We start from the raw sequence: 18,015 nt of genomic DNA, 5'->3' as shown, positions 1-18,015 counted from the left end.
GCCATGCTGAGTGAAAAACAGAAGGAGTCAAAGAGGTGTGTTACTGGTTCCAATATAGAAAACAAAAATTTAAAGATTGATGAAATAGCGAAGTCACACATAAACAGAAAGATATTCTGTGCTCACAAATGGAAGAAATATTGTTAAAATATCCATACTGACCAAAACAATCTACAGATTCAATATAATTTCTACCAAACTTCCAAATGGCATTTTTTTTTTTTTCAGAGAAATAGAACAAACAATCCTAAAATGTGTACAGACTCCTAGAAGCCAAAGCAATCTTGTGAAAGAAGAAAGGTGGAGGTGGCTCACTTGCTCTTTCAAGCTATATTCCAAAGCTACAGTAAAGAAAACAGGGTGGTAATAATAAAAACAAAACAGACATATTGGTCAAAGGAACAGAATGAAGAACCCAGAAATAAACCTATTCACATATGGTCAACTAGCTTATAACAAAGGAGACAAAAATATATAATGGGAAACAGAATATCTCTTCAATAAATGGTGTGAGCAAAATTGAACAGGCACACGCAAAAGAATGAAACTGGACATTATTTTATACCATCCACAAAAATCAACTCAAAATTGATTAAAGACTTAAATTTGAGACTTGAAATCTTAAAATACCTAGAAGAAAAATTTGTGGGTAAAGTTGTTTGACATTAATCTTGACAATGATTTTTTTGGAATTTGATACCAAAAACAAAGGCAACAGAAGCAAAAATAAACAAGAGGGATTACAGCTTAGAAGTTTCTGTAGAGCATAGGAAGTCCTCAATAAAATGAAAAGGCAATTTACAGAGTAGAAGAAAATTTGCAAATTGTGTATCTAGTAAGGGGTTACTACCTAAAATATGCAAGGAACTCATATAATTCAAAAGAAAAAATATTAAACAATCTGAAAAATTGGCAGAGGATTTGAATAGATATTCCCCCCCCCCCCCGCAAAAAAGTATACAAATAGCCAACAGGTATGTGAAAAGGTGCTTACATGGGAAATGCAAAATAAAAGCACAATGAGTTATTACTGCACGCCTCTCAGAGTGACTAGTATCAAAAAGGAAAGAAATAACAAGCGTTAGTGATGATATGGAGAATGTAAATTGAAGCAGCCACTATAGGAACTAGTATGGCAGTTCCTCAAAAAATTAAAAGTAAAGAAGTGCCATATGATCCAGCAATTCCATTTTTTATATTTATCTGAAGAAAGCAAAATGACAATTTTGAAGAGATATCTATAGTCCTAAGTTCATTGCAGCATTATCTGTATGTGTGGTTACATGTGTGTCCATTGTGTCCACATGTGTGGACTTATGTGTCCATCAATGGATGAATGAATAAAGAAAATGTGGTATGTATGGGCGTGGGCCATACATACTCAATTTAAGGGATTATTATTCAATGATAAAAAAGAAGGAAATCTTGGCATTTGTGACAACATGATGGACATTATACTGAGTGAAATAAGACAGACAGAGAAAGGCAAAAAACACACCAAGCAAACAAAGAAAACCCTGAACACACAGATAGAACAGATTGGTGGTTGCCAGAGGTGGATGTGTGGGTGTGTGTTCATGCATGCACACGCATTTGCACGTGTACATGCATTCCCAAGATGGGTGAAGGTTGTCAAAAGGTAAGATAAAGAAGTTCTGGGGTGTCACGTACAGCTTAGTGACTTAGTGACAATACTGTAATGTGTATGCTAAGAGAGCAGTAAACCTTAAAAGTGCTCATCACAAAACTGTGTGGTGATGGATGTTAACTAAACTTATTGTAATCATCATTTTGCAATATATACCCTATCAAAACATCATGTGTTATGAGAAATAACATGCTTAATTTACAGGCTGTAATACATTTCGAATAGCTTATTCAGACAGTTTTCAGCAATACATACTAAGTCCATTTACAACCTTCAGCAAACTTCCAAAGAACGCTAATGTTTCTTTTTCACTAAACTTCACAAAACATGACTTCAAGACCATATGCTAGTGATATTTGATCAAGACACTCCATAATCTTATCCTGACTCATGGTTTAAAAAAATATCATTTCATAGCAGTGAATCTTAACTTTAACTGAAATTTATTAAAAATCAAGTTAACGTAGGTTTTTGGTTTTTATTAGTTTTCATACAAGAATAAAAGATGAAATACCTGGAACATTAGGCCTGACAGTTCCAAAGAGGTTTCAATCTTTCGCAGTATAAGGTTAGATGTATTTAAAAGTACTCAATAAATACCGTGCTAAAGTATGAGCAACTTAAACTATGCTACTTTTCGATATTTTGATAATCTTTAAACTTGACCAATATTTTACTTCTATACTTTACTGAACTATAATATCTAAAACCACAGCACTGAAATTATTGATAGCAGTCTACTAAAAGGCTCAGTTTGATCAGGTCAGCATAAAAGGATATTTAAAAAAATTAACTTTCTGTTAGACTAAGAATAATTTTAAATATAATGAACCACAACTATCAAAGCAGCATATATAAAAAAGGCACATAAATGAGCTATTTCTGCATGCCATAAAAATTACACAGTGCCTTTCCAAGAGAAATACTACCTCTACATTTTTACTTTTGTAACTATGCTCTCCATCCATTTTCTCTCATTTGAAAGTCTACTATATTTAAACTCACACATATCTCCAAAGAAAGTTTAGAGTGCTTATAATCTTTTGAGACCAGAGACCAGAAAAATTAAAGTCTGTAAGGAAAGCATCAGGAGAGCAACAGATCACCAGGGACAGCTGAACCATGAGCAAAGGAAAGCTAGAGAGAGTGGGTGTACACGGTCCCGGGGGGGGGGGGGGGGTCAGGTTCAATAAGAAGGTGAAGAGAAACACTGTGATATAAAAATCACCCCTGAAGGATGGTGTACAGGTTGTATGCAAAAACCAGTGCTTGGACTTATGATAAAAATGTGCATTTTAATGAGCCACGGGGCACCGCTGAGGACATGGCACACCCAAGTGAAGTCACTGCTAGAAAACATCAGCAAATGAAAAGATTCCAATTTTGTAGGCTTTCTATTGGTTGCATCCTCCAGAGACATTTTATTAGCTCCTTTTTGTCCTGCCTAATGCTTCTCTAGCAATTATCTGACTTTTTCCTAAGTGAGAGGCAGAAAGTCAGTGTGATCCAGCTGCCGGAGGCCAGAGTGTTTCTCACTCAGTGTCCAGTCATCAGTCAAATCATCCATTTGTTCTTGTCAGAAGATTTATCACTATGTAGGGACAGTTGGTATCTTATATCTGTGTGGGGCAGAATGCTTGGTTGGCTATCTAAATTATTTTTATCCCCTCCCTCTTTAAAAAAAAAAAAACCAATCATCATGATTCCTGATTACAGATTTTGTTGCTATAATCATCATCAAATCTCGACGAGATTGGGCAGGTCACGGGCTGCTGATTCTTTAAGGTTCACAGTAAATGTTGCCCCGTCCCTTGTAGTACCAACTAGACAGAAGCCTTCACAGAAAGTTCCAGCTGAAGAGAGATCATCTACTCTGTCTGCAAAGTGTACTTAAAAAAATTCCAATGGTGGGATGGCAAAAAGGAAACCACTATATTGCAAGGTTCTAATTTTACCGGCAGCAAAAACAAGTTCCCCTCTCAGGAAAACACTCTGCCTTACAAAAGTGACCCATGGTTTCAGGCTCTGTACCTTGGAGGCCGAGCTTTGGATCTTTGGATGACAGTTTTGGTTACGGAGGTAGCAAGAGGTGTGGGGAAGTAGTAGGGCTGGTGGCAGCGTCAGAAGTTCCACTTACCTGGGGTGCCCTAGCAGCCACTGACCACAGGGCAGAGATCTATGTGTGGCAACTAACAATCTGCCTGGCTTTCAGAGTAGGTGTCTATGGCTACTTATTGTAAGAAGAAAAACACACCATCAGGACTTTTAAATTATATAGAAATATTAATCACAATAATAATGATAATAAAATAGTAACTTACTTTGGGTAGCACAAATCAACCAATCTTAAAATGCCCCATGCCGTCTACACTAAGGCAATCTCAAATTCTATCACTGGCCATAGTCACTCATTTCTCTTTATACCAACCCAGTAGGTTTCATGCACTCTCCCAATCTGAACTAAGCAGATGATCTTGACTGTATTCATATATAAATGGACCTTTCAGGCTTTATTCAAATATCCTAATTACTTATTCAAATATCCTAATTACTTATCTGGGTGAGCACCGTTTCCAAAAGGGAAATAATCTCCAGCCGTTCTTCTACAATCCTGTTCATTCATGTTCAAAAATGTCAAGGATATATCTGACCCTTCCGCTCTCCCACTACGTTTGTGTAATTTATTCTTTACAAAATTATTTGCATCCGTTCCTTCTGTTTCTACCCTGCTAATGTGAACTCTTTCAACTTCACATAGAAATAGATTGTCACAATATTTCACAAGCCTTCCTTCCTCTGGTCTATGGCTACCAAGCCACTTGTCATACTACTCCACACTGCTATGTCTCTAACAATTTTGATCATGGTCCTTGACTACACCATCAAGTCTTTTAACCCTCCGCAATTCAGCTTTGTATTGACATCCTCTCACACTTCTAAATGAATTCCTAGTTCACCCAACCTGGTCTATTTAATAACCAAGCATGTTCTTTTTTTAAAATATTTATTTATTTATTTATACAAGCACTGGGTACAGTCAGAAGTACGAGAGGGTGAGAGAATTCACCAGAGCCAGAGCAGGGAACAGAACAGGCAGACAGATGCAATACACCGCTGAGGGGAGCAGCAGGCACGGCAGGAGAGGTCTGTGTGCCATGTGGGGCCCTCGTCGGTGGCCGGGGATCGAACCAGAGCTGCAAAGGCTGTGGGCAGCTTTGCAACCTAGTGCTCAACCGCTGCACCACCAGGGGAGGCCCCCAACAAGCATATTCTCTGCATGTCTGTGTCATTTCCTTCATCCACAAGGCAGCCTGCTCCTTGAGTCTTTCAGGTTCCTAGTAAACTTCGTCTCTTCCCGGGTCACCATGACTAGACAGACGCACTCTCACAGAATGTTAGAGCTGAAGGCAGATCATCTACTACTACTCCATCTGCAAAGTGAGCTTTGAAGCTCTCCCCTTCCATCTATGAAATTAAAATGTCTGGGGAAACCAAAGCCAGGGGAATTAAAAGTACTGTTCTTTCTGGACACTAGTTGTTTTTTTATTTTTCAATATATTTTCTTAATTGCTTCCTTTGTCCCAGGAGCTGTCTAGACACATGGGGTTAGAGCTGGTGAGAAAGAGCGAGTGCATGTCCATTATTACACAAACTTCGCTGAGCACTACAAGAAAGGGGAAGTACAGGGGGCCAGTGATGTCTGAAATATTCCTGGTTGAGGCATAAAGTTAATCTAGTGTGGGAACACAGGAAGGCATGAATTTAGGTTGAGAAGATGAGGGAGGCTTCCCTGAGGGGGATATCTTTGTGGTGGCCATTTACTCTGCAAAAAGGAGGTGATTTCCAGCCTAGGAAGGCCCTTCCAAGGAATTCAAGAAGGGTCTGGATGCTGGAATCCAATGGGTGGGGGGAAGAGGGGGTGGCAAGGCAGGGAGGGAGGGCCAGAGCACACTAGGCCCTGGAAGGTAATGTTGAAGATTTCTGGGCTTTAACCTAAGAACAATAGGGCCCTGGATAGTTTTGCCAAGATATTTCAAGTCAGGACACGGTTTACCCTGGGAGGGGTGAAAGAAGCAGTTATGGGATCAGAATTCTAGTCTTATTTCAACTGAAACATTTTCTATATTCCTATCATTCTTCCTTGGACATGTGATCTCCTCCAAAGTCAAGTTTTCAAAGCAAGCACATGAATTGCTACATACAGCCATCTTTGGTGGGTCCACTGGGCTTTGACAGGCGATTACAACTGTGCATGGACATGTGTGCACCTATAAACACTAAGGGAAGTGAGTACAGGTCTCAAGTATTTTGTAAAAGTGACGGTTCCACACAATTACAATCCAATGAAAATCTCCATCTCGCTGTCTAGCCACGCATTAGCGCTAAACTTCCATGTGCATTCTCCTGCCTCTTTCCATATATCTTTAGTAGGAAAATATTTTCAGAGACAACCAGCACAATTTTTCCAAGGGTTGTTTTAGTGGTATCTTGCCTTTACGAAGTAATGAAATAGAAAAAAAAAAAAATGCAATCACAAATGCATTTCCTCCAAAATTGCATTTATAGCAAAGAAAATGTAAGGCAGGTAGGGTGACAGATTTATTATGAATAAAAGGATAGCTAGAATTTTTTTGAGCAATTGCTGTGCTCAAGATATTGTGCCAGGCAATCTTAAAATAGATGATCTCATTGAATCCTAACGAAGCTTGAGAGGTGCGTGCTATACTCTATTTCACAGACAAGGAAACTGAGGTTTAGAGAAGCATTTACCCCAAACACATGCACCTCAGTCATGTGCTGTTAGTCTAGGGAAGACAAGTGGCTACTGAACATTTGAAATGTGGCTAGTCTAAAGTGAGACGCACTGTGCCTTAAGTATAAATTGCATGCCAGGCGCTGAAAACTTAGTATGAAAAACAAATTAACATGTCTCAATAATTTTTAAAAATTAATTACATGCTGAAATGACAATCACATGCATTATTAAAATGAATGTTACCTAGTTTAAGAGTCAGCTACTATAAATATGAAATTTATACTTGTAGCTCACATTGTACTAGTATGCTGCCTTAAAGCAAAGGCCAGCTATTTGCCGGGAAAAAACAAGCTGAGAGAAAGCCAGATGTAGAAAAAAGTAAGTGCATGGATTCACACAGGTCTTGCTTTAAATATCTTCTCCCTCCATGATGGTTTTGGGCAAGATACCAAACTCTCTGTACTTCACTTACATCATGTGCACTATGGTGATAGTAAATACTGTCAACAACTGCTGTATATAATATATAAGGCAGCAGGCAGCCAGAGGGGAGGGGACAATCAGTGAAGAATATTCCCTATAGCAACTAGTTAATTTAAAAATTGACAGCAAGAAACAGAAAATTCCCTCATTTGAAAATCATGTTTTATTCCCTTTAAGAGGGAGGAGTTAAAAAAACTCACACACTGGATCCCTGCATTAGCATAATATATGCTTTATTTAAAGTATTATCTACATATTACCTACAGATGCTCTTTCTTTCCATGTAAGTTATTTATCATATGCCAGAGGCTAGAAGGTCACATCATGAAGTCAGGGTGAGGTATAAAATATCAAGACACAGAAGTGCCCAACTGGCTGAATTCTGGTGCAAAAAATTTACAAACTCTTTTGCTGATCAAGGTCTTTTTACAGTAAGAACTGAGATGAGTGAGTCACAACTGGGGAAGTAAACGCTTAACTTTTTTCCCCCCCTCTGGATCTCAGTGCAAACAAATAAGTTGTTCCAATACATGAAGTTCAGACTAAGGCATTATTAGTAATCTGCACTAACTCACATGGCCTATACTATCCAGTGAGATGGTGCCATATTCTGACCCTTGGCTTGTGTCAAGAGTTTGCCCTGGATATGTGACTTTATCACTGCAGGTATCAGATGTACATAATTAAATGTGAAAGGTGGGGCATTTCCTTTACTATTTGGTGTATATGTAGGCTGACAAGTGACAAGACACTGACGTGTCCTGTTCTACACCTGGGTTGGTTGGTTTTCCAGTATTATGGAGGAAGAGGGAAGTAGTAATGAAGGATTTGAGTCGCTTAAATCCCCTTTAAATTTCATAGACACATTTAAAACACCAAACTTGTTCATTTGTCATCTTTAAGAAATTGAGATTGGGGAAGCGGCTTCACAGATCTCAGAACTGTGAGAGAGACCATGAAAATACTCATTGCCTCCAGCCTGAACTATGATGGAAGCAATAACATACGAGGTTGCTATTAAAGTGAATATTTGGGGGTGAGGTAGGGAGAGAGGCCCTCCCTTTTGACGTCCCATGTTGCTTTAAAAATACACCACTTGCAGGGAGCTTCTGGAGCCCTTGAGTACATGTGCTCTTCCCGCAAGGAGTAGCCTCCCACTGACCTACACTGTGATTGTGTCTCCATGGCGTGGACAACCACCTTTCAGTAACGCCTCCCATGTGAGGATCATGGACAGGAGTCGACAGGAAGAAGAAAATGACACTTAATCAAAATTATGAGCCCCAATTAAGAGGAACCAGAGAAAACAGCAATGCTTGATGAAACAGTAACTGGGAAACTTGGCTGAAAACTTTCAACTGAGAGACCCCTGGGAGACCCCTGCACCGTTGCTGCCCGAAGTCACTGGGAAAATAGTCAATTTTGGAGCAAACAAACATTTTAAGCCATTGAAGGCCGATTTCCAAAAGGCATATTATAGAAAAGAGTTTCTACCCAGAGCGAGCTTCTCTGCATCGAGTTTACGTGGGCTGACACCCGAGCCACACCTCTGGGGAAACTTGTCTGGTGTCCATGAATGCCTTTTCCCCGGGGTGCCCCCCAGCACCCCGCAAAATTTGAAAAAAAAAAAAAAAAAAAAAAAAACACCAGAGCCTCATTTTTTCATGTGAGCGGCATCGCCGGCGCCTCCACCCGCTCCCACCCTTCCCAGCCCCCTCGGGCCGCGGTGGCGTCTCCCAGAACCTGACGATCTGTCCCTAAAGCCCCCCCAAACCCCCCGCCCCCCGGGAGCCCGTCTCTGCAGGACGCCGGGCGCGGCGCAGGCACGAGGGCGGCGCCCCCCGGACTCCCCGTCCCCGCGCGGCTCGGGCGGCCCAGGGGGCGCCCCCCCCGCCCGCCGGCCCCCGCCGCAAGTTTGAAACTTTGTTCCTCGGGGGGCTCCGCACCGGCGCCCCGAGACCCTCCGCGAGACAAAGGGCTGCGCCCCAGCTCCGGGGGTGCCCAAGGTGCGGCGCGGAACAAAGCGCCCCCCTGGGCGCCCCGGGGGCGCGGCGGGGGGCGCGGGCGGGGGGGGGGGCCCGGCCTCGCCCCCAGACCCGGCCGCGCCCGCGCCCCCCGCGCGCCCCCCGCGCCCCCGGCCCCCGCGCCCCGCCTCACCGCTTGACGCGGATGATCTGGTCCCGCATGGGCTTGATGTCCTGGAAGCTCTGCTGGTTGACCAGGCTGTACACCAGGATGAAGCCCTGGCCGTTCTTGATGTACAGGTCCCGCATGGACGCGAACTGCTCGGTGCCCGCCGTGTCCAGGATCTCCAGCACCGACGGCGACGAGTCCACCTCGATCTCCTTGCGGTAGAAGTCCTCGATCGTGGGGTCGTACTTCTCGATGAACGTGCCGGTCACGAACTGCACGGTCAGGGCGGACTTGCCGACCCCGCCCGAGCCCAGCACCACCACTTTGTACTCGCGCATCGTCCCCGCCGGCCGCCGCCGCCCGCGACATAGACCCGCGCCCCGCGCCCCCCGCGCCCGCGCGCCCGCGCGCCCCGGCGCCGCGGAGGACAGCGGCCCCGCGCAGGGGCCCCGCGGGCCGGCGCGGACGGAGGGCGAGCGGGAGCGCCCGGCGCCGGAGCCTCCGAGCCGCCCGAGCCGCCGCCGCGGCCCGCAGTGCCGCCCGCCCCGCCCCGCCCCGCCCCGCCCCTCGCGCCCCCCCGCCCGAGCGCGCGCCCGAGCGCCCGCCGCAGCGCTGCCGGGGGCGGGGCGCGGCCGCCGGGGGCGGGGCCCCGCCGCTCGGCCCCGCCCCCGCCGGCGTCGCCTAGGCGACAGACGCGCGCGCTCCCGGGAGGCCCCGCGCCGCGCGGAAGTCTCGGCCCGCGCGGCGACCCGCCAGCGCCCGGCTCCCCGGCCGCGCCCCGCCCACCCGCGCCGCGCGCGCCGTCGAATCCCGGGGCCTGCGCAGCGAGCGTGCGCCGCGCGGCGGCCCGAGACGGGAGCCGCGTCCCGCCGGGAAGCCCGACGCGGGGTTGGGCGGAAGCGATGTGAGGGGACGCAGCGGCCTCGGGCCTGAGGCTGAGGCGGGGAGGGTGAGGGCCGGAGGGGCCGCGGAGGGAGCCGCGGAGGGAGCGCCCTCGCTCTCCTGAGGGCTTTGGTTTTACTTTGGGTCGACGACGAGCTGTAGCTCGGCTTCACGCGCCTGGCCCTGAGGGAGCGGCGGCAGGACCCGCCGGCGACGCCTGACGACGTCGGCCTGGCCCCGCCCCCCGGCCCCGCCGCAGCCCCGCTCTGCCCGTTCCCACGCCCCGTCGCTGCGGGAGCTGGGGAGAGCGGGCTGGCGAGCCCCGAGCCGCAGACTGGAGGCCCGCGGACGCCTCATAGCAACAGCGGCCGAGGCACCTAGCAGGAAGCTGGGGCTCGCCTCAGCCTACCAGGCTGCGACGGTGCACCCCGTGGTCTGATGCTCGGCCAATAGAGAGCCTTCATGCCCTGTGACGCCCAGCCGCCAGCCAATGGGGAAGCCCCAGTCCCCAGCGCTGCCCGCCCACCCACTGTCTGGTGGGGCGGGGCTTTTGTGGCGGGCGCACGCTCTGCCAGCCAATCGGAGGAGAGCTGGCCAGTGACGTAGATCGGCCTGAGCCAACCAGGGCTCGCGATGCCCTTGCCACCTGGGCCGGGCGGTCTGGAGACGGGCCGGGTTGGCGGGGTCCGGGCGGGCGCAGGTGCCGGGGGCGCTCGCGGCGCGGGCTCCGGCAACGCGCGAGAGGTGTTGCGGGCGAGAGTGATGGGGCTTTCACCGTGGCGTCGTGGCGTTCGGGGTTAGCGTGATGGGCGTGGAAACGGTGCTGAGGGCTGTGGAAGGAATCGGGAGGCGGGGACTCTGTCTCCAGGGCGAGGAATTCCTGGGGCTCGGGGGTGCCCTGCAGCAGCTGCCCGCGCCCTCGCCTGCCCCCCAAACTCACCTTTTCAACTATCAACTAAAAGTGTAGCGTCCTGTTTCTTGTAGTGTTGCAGGGCAGGGAGAGGGGCAGCCCAAACCCCGCAAACCTGCCTATGCTATATAGGGTTCTGCCATCCGCCGCATCAACACAAAACATATGAGATTTTAGTGGGAAGGAACTTTAATACAATTAGGAAACAAGACAGGAAAGGCAAAGAATCTAGTTTCTAAATGAAGCACCCGGAGTTACCCGTCCCCTCGTGGGTAAAAGTCCACCCAAGCAGGATTGGCCCAGACCAAGGCCCCAAAGCCTGCCCCAAGTCTAAAGCACCTTCCAGTGGGGACCCACAGAAAAGGGTCAGAAACAACCAGACAAGCCCGGAAGGAAAAGAGCAAAATCAACATCAAGATAAAAGCTGCCATTGTCACCTCCCCCTGGGTCTCTCACCCACATCTGTGTCACCCCGTCCAGACCAAAAGGCAAGCTCAGTTTCTTCACGTGTCTCTGCTCCACGTGCCTCCTCCAGGTCTCCTTCTGGTTCTCCATGCTGCTTCATTCCTTCCTCAGTCTCCTCTGCAGCTTCTTCTCTCCCTGCTCAGCTCCATCCTCCCTTGGGTGGGGCAGGAAACCTGGAACCTCCCCCTTTCCTGGGGACCCCCCTGTTACAGTAGCATAGGATCTTAGTTACACACTCCCATGCATGTATAACTACAAACTTAGAAGTTATATTCCAAATACTCCTTTTTTTTGCAACCACTGGTTGTTAGATTGTCTTTCCTTAATCTAGATACTTTTAGAACTAGTCCAGCCAAATACATCCAACCATTGCTTTCTCATATTTCTCGGCACTAGTACATTTTGGTTGCTGTAATATTTGATCATGAGGGGTGTGTGTGTGTATCTTCACCTTTCCTCTCCCCACAAGGTCATGTAGAGGGGATACTGGACTGAATTCCTTGAAATATCAAGTGTTCTTTTGCCATTTAGTTAAGTATCAAATTATTGCAAAGATATGCTCAGATTTGGGAGTGTCCTACTACCCTATGGCTTCAGGATTTCATCAATAAAAAGGATAACTTACATTTGCATTTTCTTGCTATAGTGTAGCCCCAAGGTTTTGCTTAAAATAATTGAGGGCAAGTGTCTTGTCAAAATGCAAGGTAAATGTAACTCAGTTGTTATTTCTTGATTACATATCAAAACATGAGAGGTTATCACTGAACTGCCAGAACCAGCAGTGACTGCAGTTAGCTAAAGAACTAGGAACCAGAGGGGTGTTTTAAGTGAATTGAAACCAAAGAGGCTCTAATTCTTAGCCTAAACTATAATGTAAAAAGTGAGTTAAGATTTTCAGAACTCACAGGAGTGCTTCATCCTTAAGCTTCTCTTGCAGAGATGTTTCAAGAGGGTGTTGTAGGTGAACACAATTCATTTGTTTTTTTTTAGGAGTCTCATATGCTTATTTGTGGTCACTTCAGTAGCAGCTACATTTTGGGAAGCAAAGACAGATTCTCCTTTTAAAATCCAAATTGTACATTGTGGTTGTAAGATGTTCTTAGGGTTGCTGGGGGTTAAAATAGAGCAAGAAGCATCAAACATTCTCTCTTTATATAGATTGTTATAACCTGGATAGCACCTTGTCTTATAGTGCAACTGGAAAATCTATTCACTTTGCAAACTTTTTTTTTTTGTCTTAGAAATTTGCTTTGGGATTGTGGATCTCAAATGCAACCTTTAAGTATTTTCCTTTCCTGGGTTTCTAGACATTCCTCTCAGCAAAGTACAAAGTATAAGAGCTTTTTGACCATTCCCAGGCTATTTTCCCTGACCTGTCATCCCTGTTGGCTTTCTTGGTAAGAAGTGGTATAGCGACTACAGCTGTGGGGACAGTTGGGCTTCATTTATATTTCTCATATTCATAGACCTCAGCTTTCATTCTCAATGCTTTCAACATTTTCAACTACCAAAAGGCAAAAGAAACATGATAAGGAGAGATATATTTTCTCACCTGTTCTGTTTTGGATGATGGCACCAACCTGATTTGAGTTTGGATGTGAAATGCTGGTTGAAGGATTAGCTGCTACTGGAAAGGATGTCAGACAGAAGGGGAGTTTCCAGAGGTGCAGGGATTAGGCAGAGGGGGCTGATTGGTGACTGGACTTTAGTTAGTGAACATGGGTGATGCATGCAGCTGCTGAGGTGAGAAACAGTTCACCTGAAAGCTATATAGTGTTGTTAACTAAAGCCACCTCAAAAAAAAAAAAAAAAAAAAAAAGAGAGATGTCAGGATGTGTAGAGAATTTTGAAGATGTGGCTGAAAAGTAAGTAAGTGTATCTCCGATCCCTTAATCATGTTTGTTTTTATATCAACATGAACTATCTATTCTGACAGTGATTTTACAAATAAAAACTTATGTCTCTATTCATTTTTTTTGTAGGAAAGACAAAATAAAAATGAGATAAAGTGAAATTGAATTTTCCCTGAGAGCTGTAAATCTGTATGATAGTGGAAACTTAACACTGCACACTGACATGTCAGCATCTCTTTAGCTTTGGGAATGCATGGCTGGAAGGAAAAAAAGGCAAGAAGGAAAAACTTCATTTTTCCTCTCCCCATGGAATCTGAGAGTTATCTCACCTATGCCCAGATACCCTCAACTGTCACACTTGTGTTACCATGGAGACCCAGTTCCTTTGCTGCTGTGAAAGATGTTGGAAAAGATGGAATGAAGTGGGAAATACATTGTGTTCTGGAACTTCCTGACAACAGCCAGAAAAAAAATATGCAAAGAATTTAATATAAACAGGTTAATAGAGGGCATTTGTGATACTACCAGGACTGCTTGGCTATTAAACCTATTGCTTCTTATTAAAACCTACTTATCTCTGATTAACCATAAAGGGGAAGGGCAAGTCGAGTACGTTCACCACCTGTGAAATGCTGCTGGCAATTGTAAAGAGAGCAGAAGATATTTTTCTCTTGACCTCTGAGGCTTCTAAAACAGTTGAGAAACAGAAGTAAATACGAAGAGCTGAAAAGAAGTAGCAAAATAACTTGTTTCTCTTGAAAATGTGGTGTCTCAGTGCTTTTGAAAAGAAGGATTAGAATGCAGAAATTAAGCGAGCATGTAAACAAGTCAATGAAAGAAACCTTTTGGTGGAGAAAGTCATGCTTCAAAAGGCAATTTTCAGAAGGAAAAAAATTCTGAAGGAAAAGGCTTAATGATTAAAATACCGAGAGAAAAATGAAAAAGCCTGCAGAATCTTAACAGCTTGAAGGGTTGAAGGAAAATAGCTTCACTGTGGTTCATTTAACATAGCAGATGAGAAGGCACAGTGTTGCTTGCCTACCCAGCACTTTCCCTTTCTTTCTGCTTAAAGAAAATGGGATGAATCAGATTTGATCAATAATAGCAGTGCTTTCCCCTCTGCCCAGCTAGCCCAGGAGAAGCCACATGTCACAGTTCTTGCCTCTGGAACAGGAAGGCTGTTGGAGTGGGGCAATTTCCGAGACTCTGACAAGGGTGAATAGATACCCCATTTTTTTCTTTTATTTTGACATTACTCTTGCTTCGCACACTGAAATTAAAGAATGTGACCACCCTCTTTGCGCTGTGATACCTTATGACTGAAGTTGAAATCCAGGTGGCCTTCAATGGCTAAGGAGGAGGCTGGGAAGAACCCTTGGTCTGGCTGACAGCATCATGCTGTTAGCCAGCGTTAGCCAACACGGGGAAACGCCTACCTTTGGGCTCTAGTTAAGTAAACAGTTTACTGACTTGGTTTCAGTGTGTGTTGTTTTAAGTCCATAAGGCTTTCTGCATCTCAAAGTCAAATATAAACCAGCCTTTACAGAGAATGTAAAGGGCCCCTTTCCTGGCCCTGTAACTTGGGGACACAACAATAGACAATTAGTCAAACAAAATTCCATGCTAGCAGGAGATGTAACAGGGTGGTCCCCAGGAAAGGGGGAGCTCCCCTTTCCTGGGGACCACCCTGTTACAGAGATACAGACATTTCAAAAGGAGAAACAGACATAAAGCAACTAATACACAAGTAGATTCTGTAAATATAGCTCTAATACTAACAAAAAAGGAAAAACCCAGTCATAAAGGGTTTATAATAAAATATTATAAAATATGTAAATAATTGAGTAAATTACAAAAGCAAGGGATAATATTGTGTATAGTTAATACATGAATTCCTGGAGGCCAAGGAAACAGGAATGCTTTTAGTCAAGGAAAGCTGCCTGCAGGGCATTAATACAGAGCCAGGATTTGCCAAAGACTAGACTCGATATGGCACAAGGGTGCACTTCAGATGTAAGGAACCCAAAATGCACAGGAAGAAAGCAGGAATGAAATAAGAGTAAAATAAGGGAAATACAGAATCAACTGATAGCACCACCTTTCTAGAGAAAACTATTATGGAAAACAAACAAATCCAGAAGCCTCAAAGCAAGATATAAAATAATATAGGAAAAAAATACAAAGAGTAAAAGGTACATTTGAAATTAAGGCATTATTCAAAACTGAATAATTTATAATTGGACATCAAGAAAGAACTGTCATAAGAAGTAATTATGGACTTAAGAACCTCAAGGAGAGATTCAAACTTTCACAAATAGAAGAATAAGGAGTAGCAAAAAATGAGGACAGGAAAACTAGTTTTACTTATGGTTATTTCTTCATGGTAGTTCCTATTGACATGCATTATTTAAAAATGAATGGAATTTGATTGAAAAGAAAAATTTCAATAGACCAGTAATGTATAAAGAAAATCTTTTTGGTAAATAATGTAATTTAAAATGTTTTCGCTGAAGTGCCTTTTTGTACCTTGCCATAGAAAAATCTTTTCAATAAAGAAACTGTAAAGAATAATAAGGTACAGATTAGTGATGCATTTTGGGAAAAAAAAGAACCAAAAAGAACCTAGATGTGCCAAATGTAATAGTAAGGCAACAACAATAAATACTTGTAATAAAAATCAGGTGGGTGTCAGAGATTATGTGGTTCAAATGGTTTCAGTAACTTTTCTAATGCTATTTTCTGTATAAATATAAGATTTTAAAAATTAAGGGACAGTAAGTTGGTATGTAAATACATGTTATTGTTCATAATAATATAACTCTTTTGTAGTGCTTTACATTTCCCACCCTCTTTCACTTATATCCAAGAAATTTTTGTTTTCTAATAAAAATTTTACAATAACCAGAAGGAACCGCACAAATATGTTAATAAAAGATGCTGAACTTTTTTACTATTCCTTCCACTAAGATCACTGAGGTAGTATAGAGGATGAGACACCCTTAAATGAAGAAAACTATGAGAAAGCCACAGTAATGACAATTTTGGAGAACAATTTACAAAGGAGTCTGGGAGAATAGTGGGTCGCTTAGGCACAAAGCCAGCCATGCTTGGGAAAATAATATAGGAAAAGAGCTCCAGTAAATCTGTTCTTGCTTCTCACTCACCGCTGCCTTGGGGAAATCATGACTGCCCCCGCAGAGCTCTGATCTGAGTGGACTCAAGAGGGAAATCAGAGCTGCACAGAAGCCCTATATGAGTTAGGAGCCAAGATATTCCTTAGGTCCCAACCAACTTAAAGCAGTTGCTCACCTAAAGTCCCAGCTCTAATTTCCTGGCTGGCGAATCATAGCCTAAGGACTTTCCTCCTGATGTGGCTTTTCTCTGGGACGGCAAAAAGTGAACTCTTGACCCAAGGAGTGATTGTCTATGATATTCTTGGGTTTGAGGATCTCCCTCTCCCGTCCTGCGACTCTTGGCTGGACACAGAGTGATCTGGTAGGGTGACCAATCACCATGGTTTACCTGGAGGGTCCTGGTTTTAGTCCTGCATCCCCCAAAACCCCTCAGTCCTGGTGGGTCTCCCGATACTACCTGTGTGTACAGCCATAGAAAATTGAGTTCCTGTGCCAAATAATAAGGTACTTTGGGAAGTACTAATAGAAAAAGCTATTAGGCTGTAGAGTCCATAAGAAACATAAGCATTATATTAGACCAAAAATTGTAACTTAACCTAATAAACATTACAGATAAGGGAAAATGTAGTTGTAGGAAAATAAAAAGAGGCCAAATGGACATATATAGTATTTGAAATAAAGAACAGGAGGGAGAAGATAGGAAAGGGATACAGCTAAGGCGCATGTGATTGACTTGAAAGACCAGATTAAGGTCCTCTTCCAGAAAGAAGAGGAGAAATTCAAAGAAAGAGAAAAAGAAAAAGCCAAGAGAGATGGAGATCACAAGAATGACAGCGTAGGTATAACAGGACTCCCCAAACAAAAGGGAAGGAAAAACAGATGGATGACTTCTGAGAAAAATGAGTGCTAAATGTTCCATGAATCGGTTGATGGATGAACAAATAAATAACCACAGACTGAAAGGCCTTAGAGTTTCAAAGAAGAGTGATATGGAAAACCATATCTTTACAGATTATAGTGAAATCTGGAATGTCCAAGTCAAATTTTACCGAATGAAAGATTAGCATCAGATTAAAGACCATATTTTTCTGTAGCAGCATTATCGTAACAATAATAATGATAAAATCTTAAAATACTCAAAAAATAAGCTAGCAAAAATAGATTCACTGTATCAGAAATTATAAAGGGCTAGTTAAGACACCAGTTAAAAGAAAAATCGGTTATAGTTTATAAAATGTGTACTTAAAGGATAAAGACATACAAAAATTGAATGAAAAACTGTAAGAAGTTTTGTTAGGCGAATTCTTAACCAAGGGAAGATTGGTTTTCTGATATTAGTATAAGATTGATTCATTTTGTAAGAAGACTTCTCCAAATCAAATAGAAAAGTACAAACAACACAATAGAAAATTGGGAAAGAAAAAAATAACATGAATCAAAATTTCATAGAGGATGAAAAACGTGATCAATCAGCATACAAGGAAATATTCAATATCATTAGTGATCAAAGACAATCGACTAGATTCCATTTTATACCAGTTTGATTGGCAAAATCAGCAGGTCTGACATCAACTATTAGAGAGGATCTGCATTCACAGGATCTCTTCAATTCAAATTGGTGCAATTAATGTTGGAAATCAGATTGCCATTGTTTTCTATCTAATTATTCATATTGCCTGTGACAGAGCAATTACCACCCAAGGTATATATCCAAAATAAACTTCTGCGAGTATGCAACAATAGATATGTAC

The 18,015-nt window shown here is 43.7% G+C and overlaps 1 protein-coding gene across 1 annotated transcript in view; it reads right to left on the bottom strand.

Annotated features, from left to right (window-relative positions):
* The window catches only part of RAP2A (RAP2A, member of RAS oncogene family), a gene marked incomplete at both ends in the record, with an annotated part of 29,225 nt that extends 19,867 nt beyond the window's left edge, over positions 1–9,358 (bottom strand). Inside the window, one exon of the mRNA XM_084235389.1 lies at positions 9,045–9,358. Within this exon, the coding sequence (XP_084091515.1) occupies positions 9,045–9,358 (314 nt within the window). The remainder of the gene's footprint in view (positions 1–9,044) is intronic.
* Positions 9,359–18,015: the final 8,657 nt, after the last annotated feature.

Source organism: Talpa europaea, assembly GCF_964194135.1.
Source record: "Talpa europaea genome assembly, chromosome: 6".
Classification (NCBI taxonomy): domain Eukaryota; kingdom Metazoa; phylum Chordata; class Mammalia; order Eulipotyphla; family Talpidae; genus Talpa; species Talpa europaea.
The sequence above is the reverse complement of the archived record's forward strand: the minus strand, read 5'-3'. Positions and strand labels throughout refer to the sequence as shown.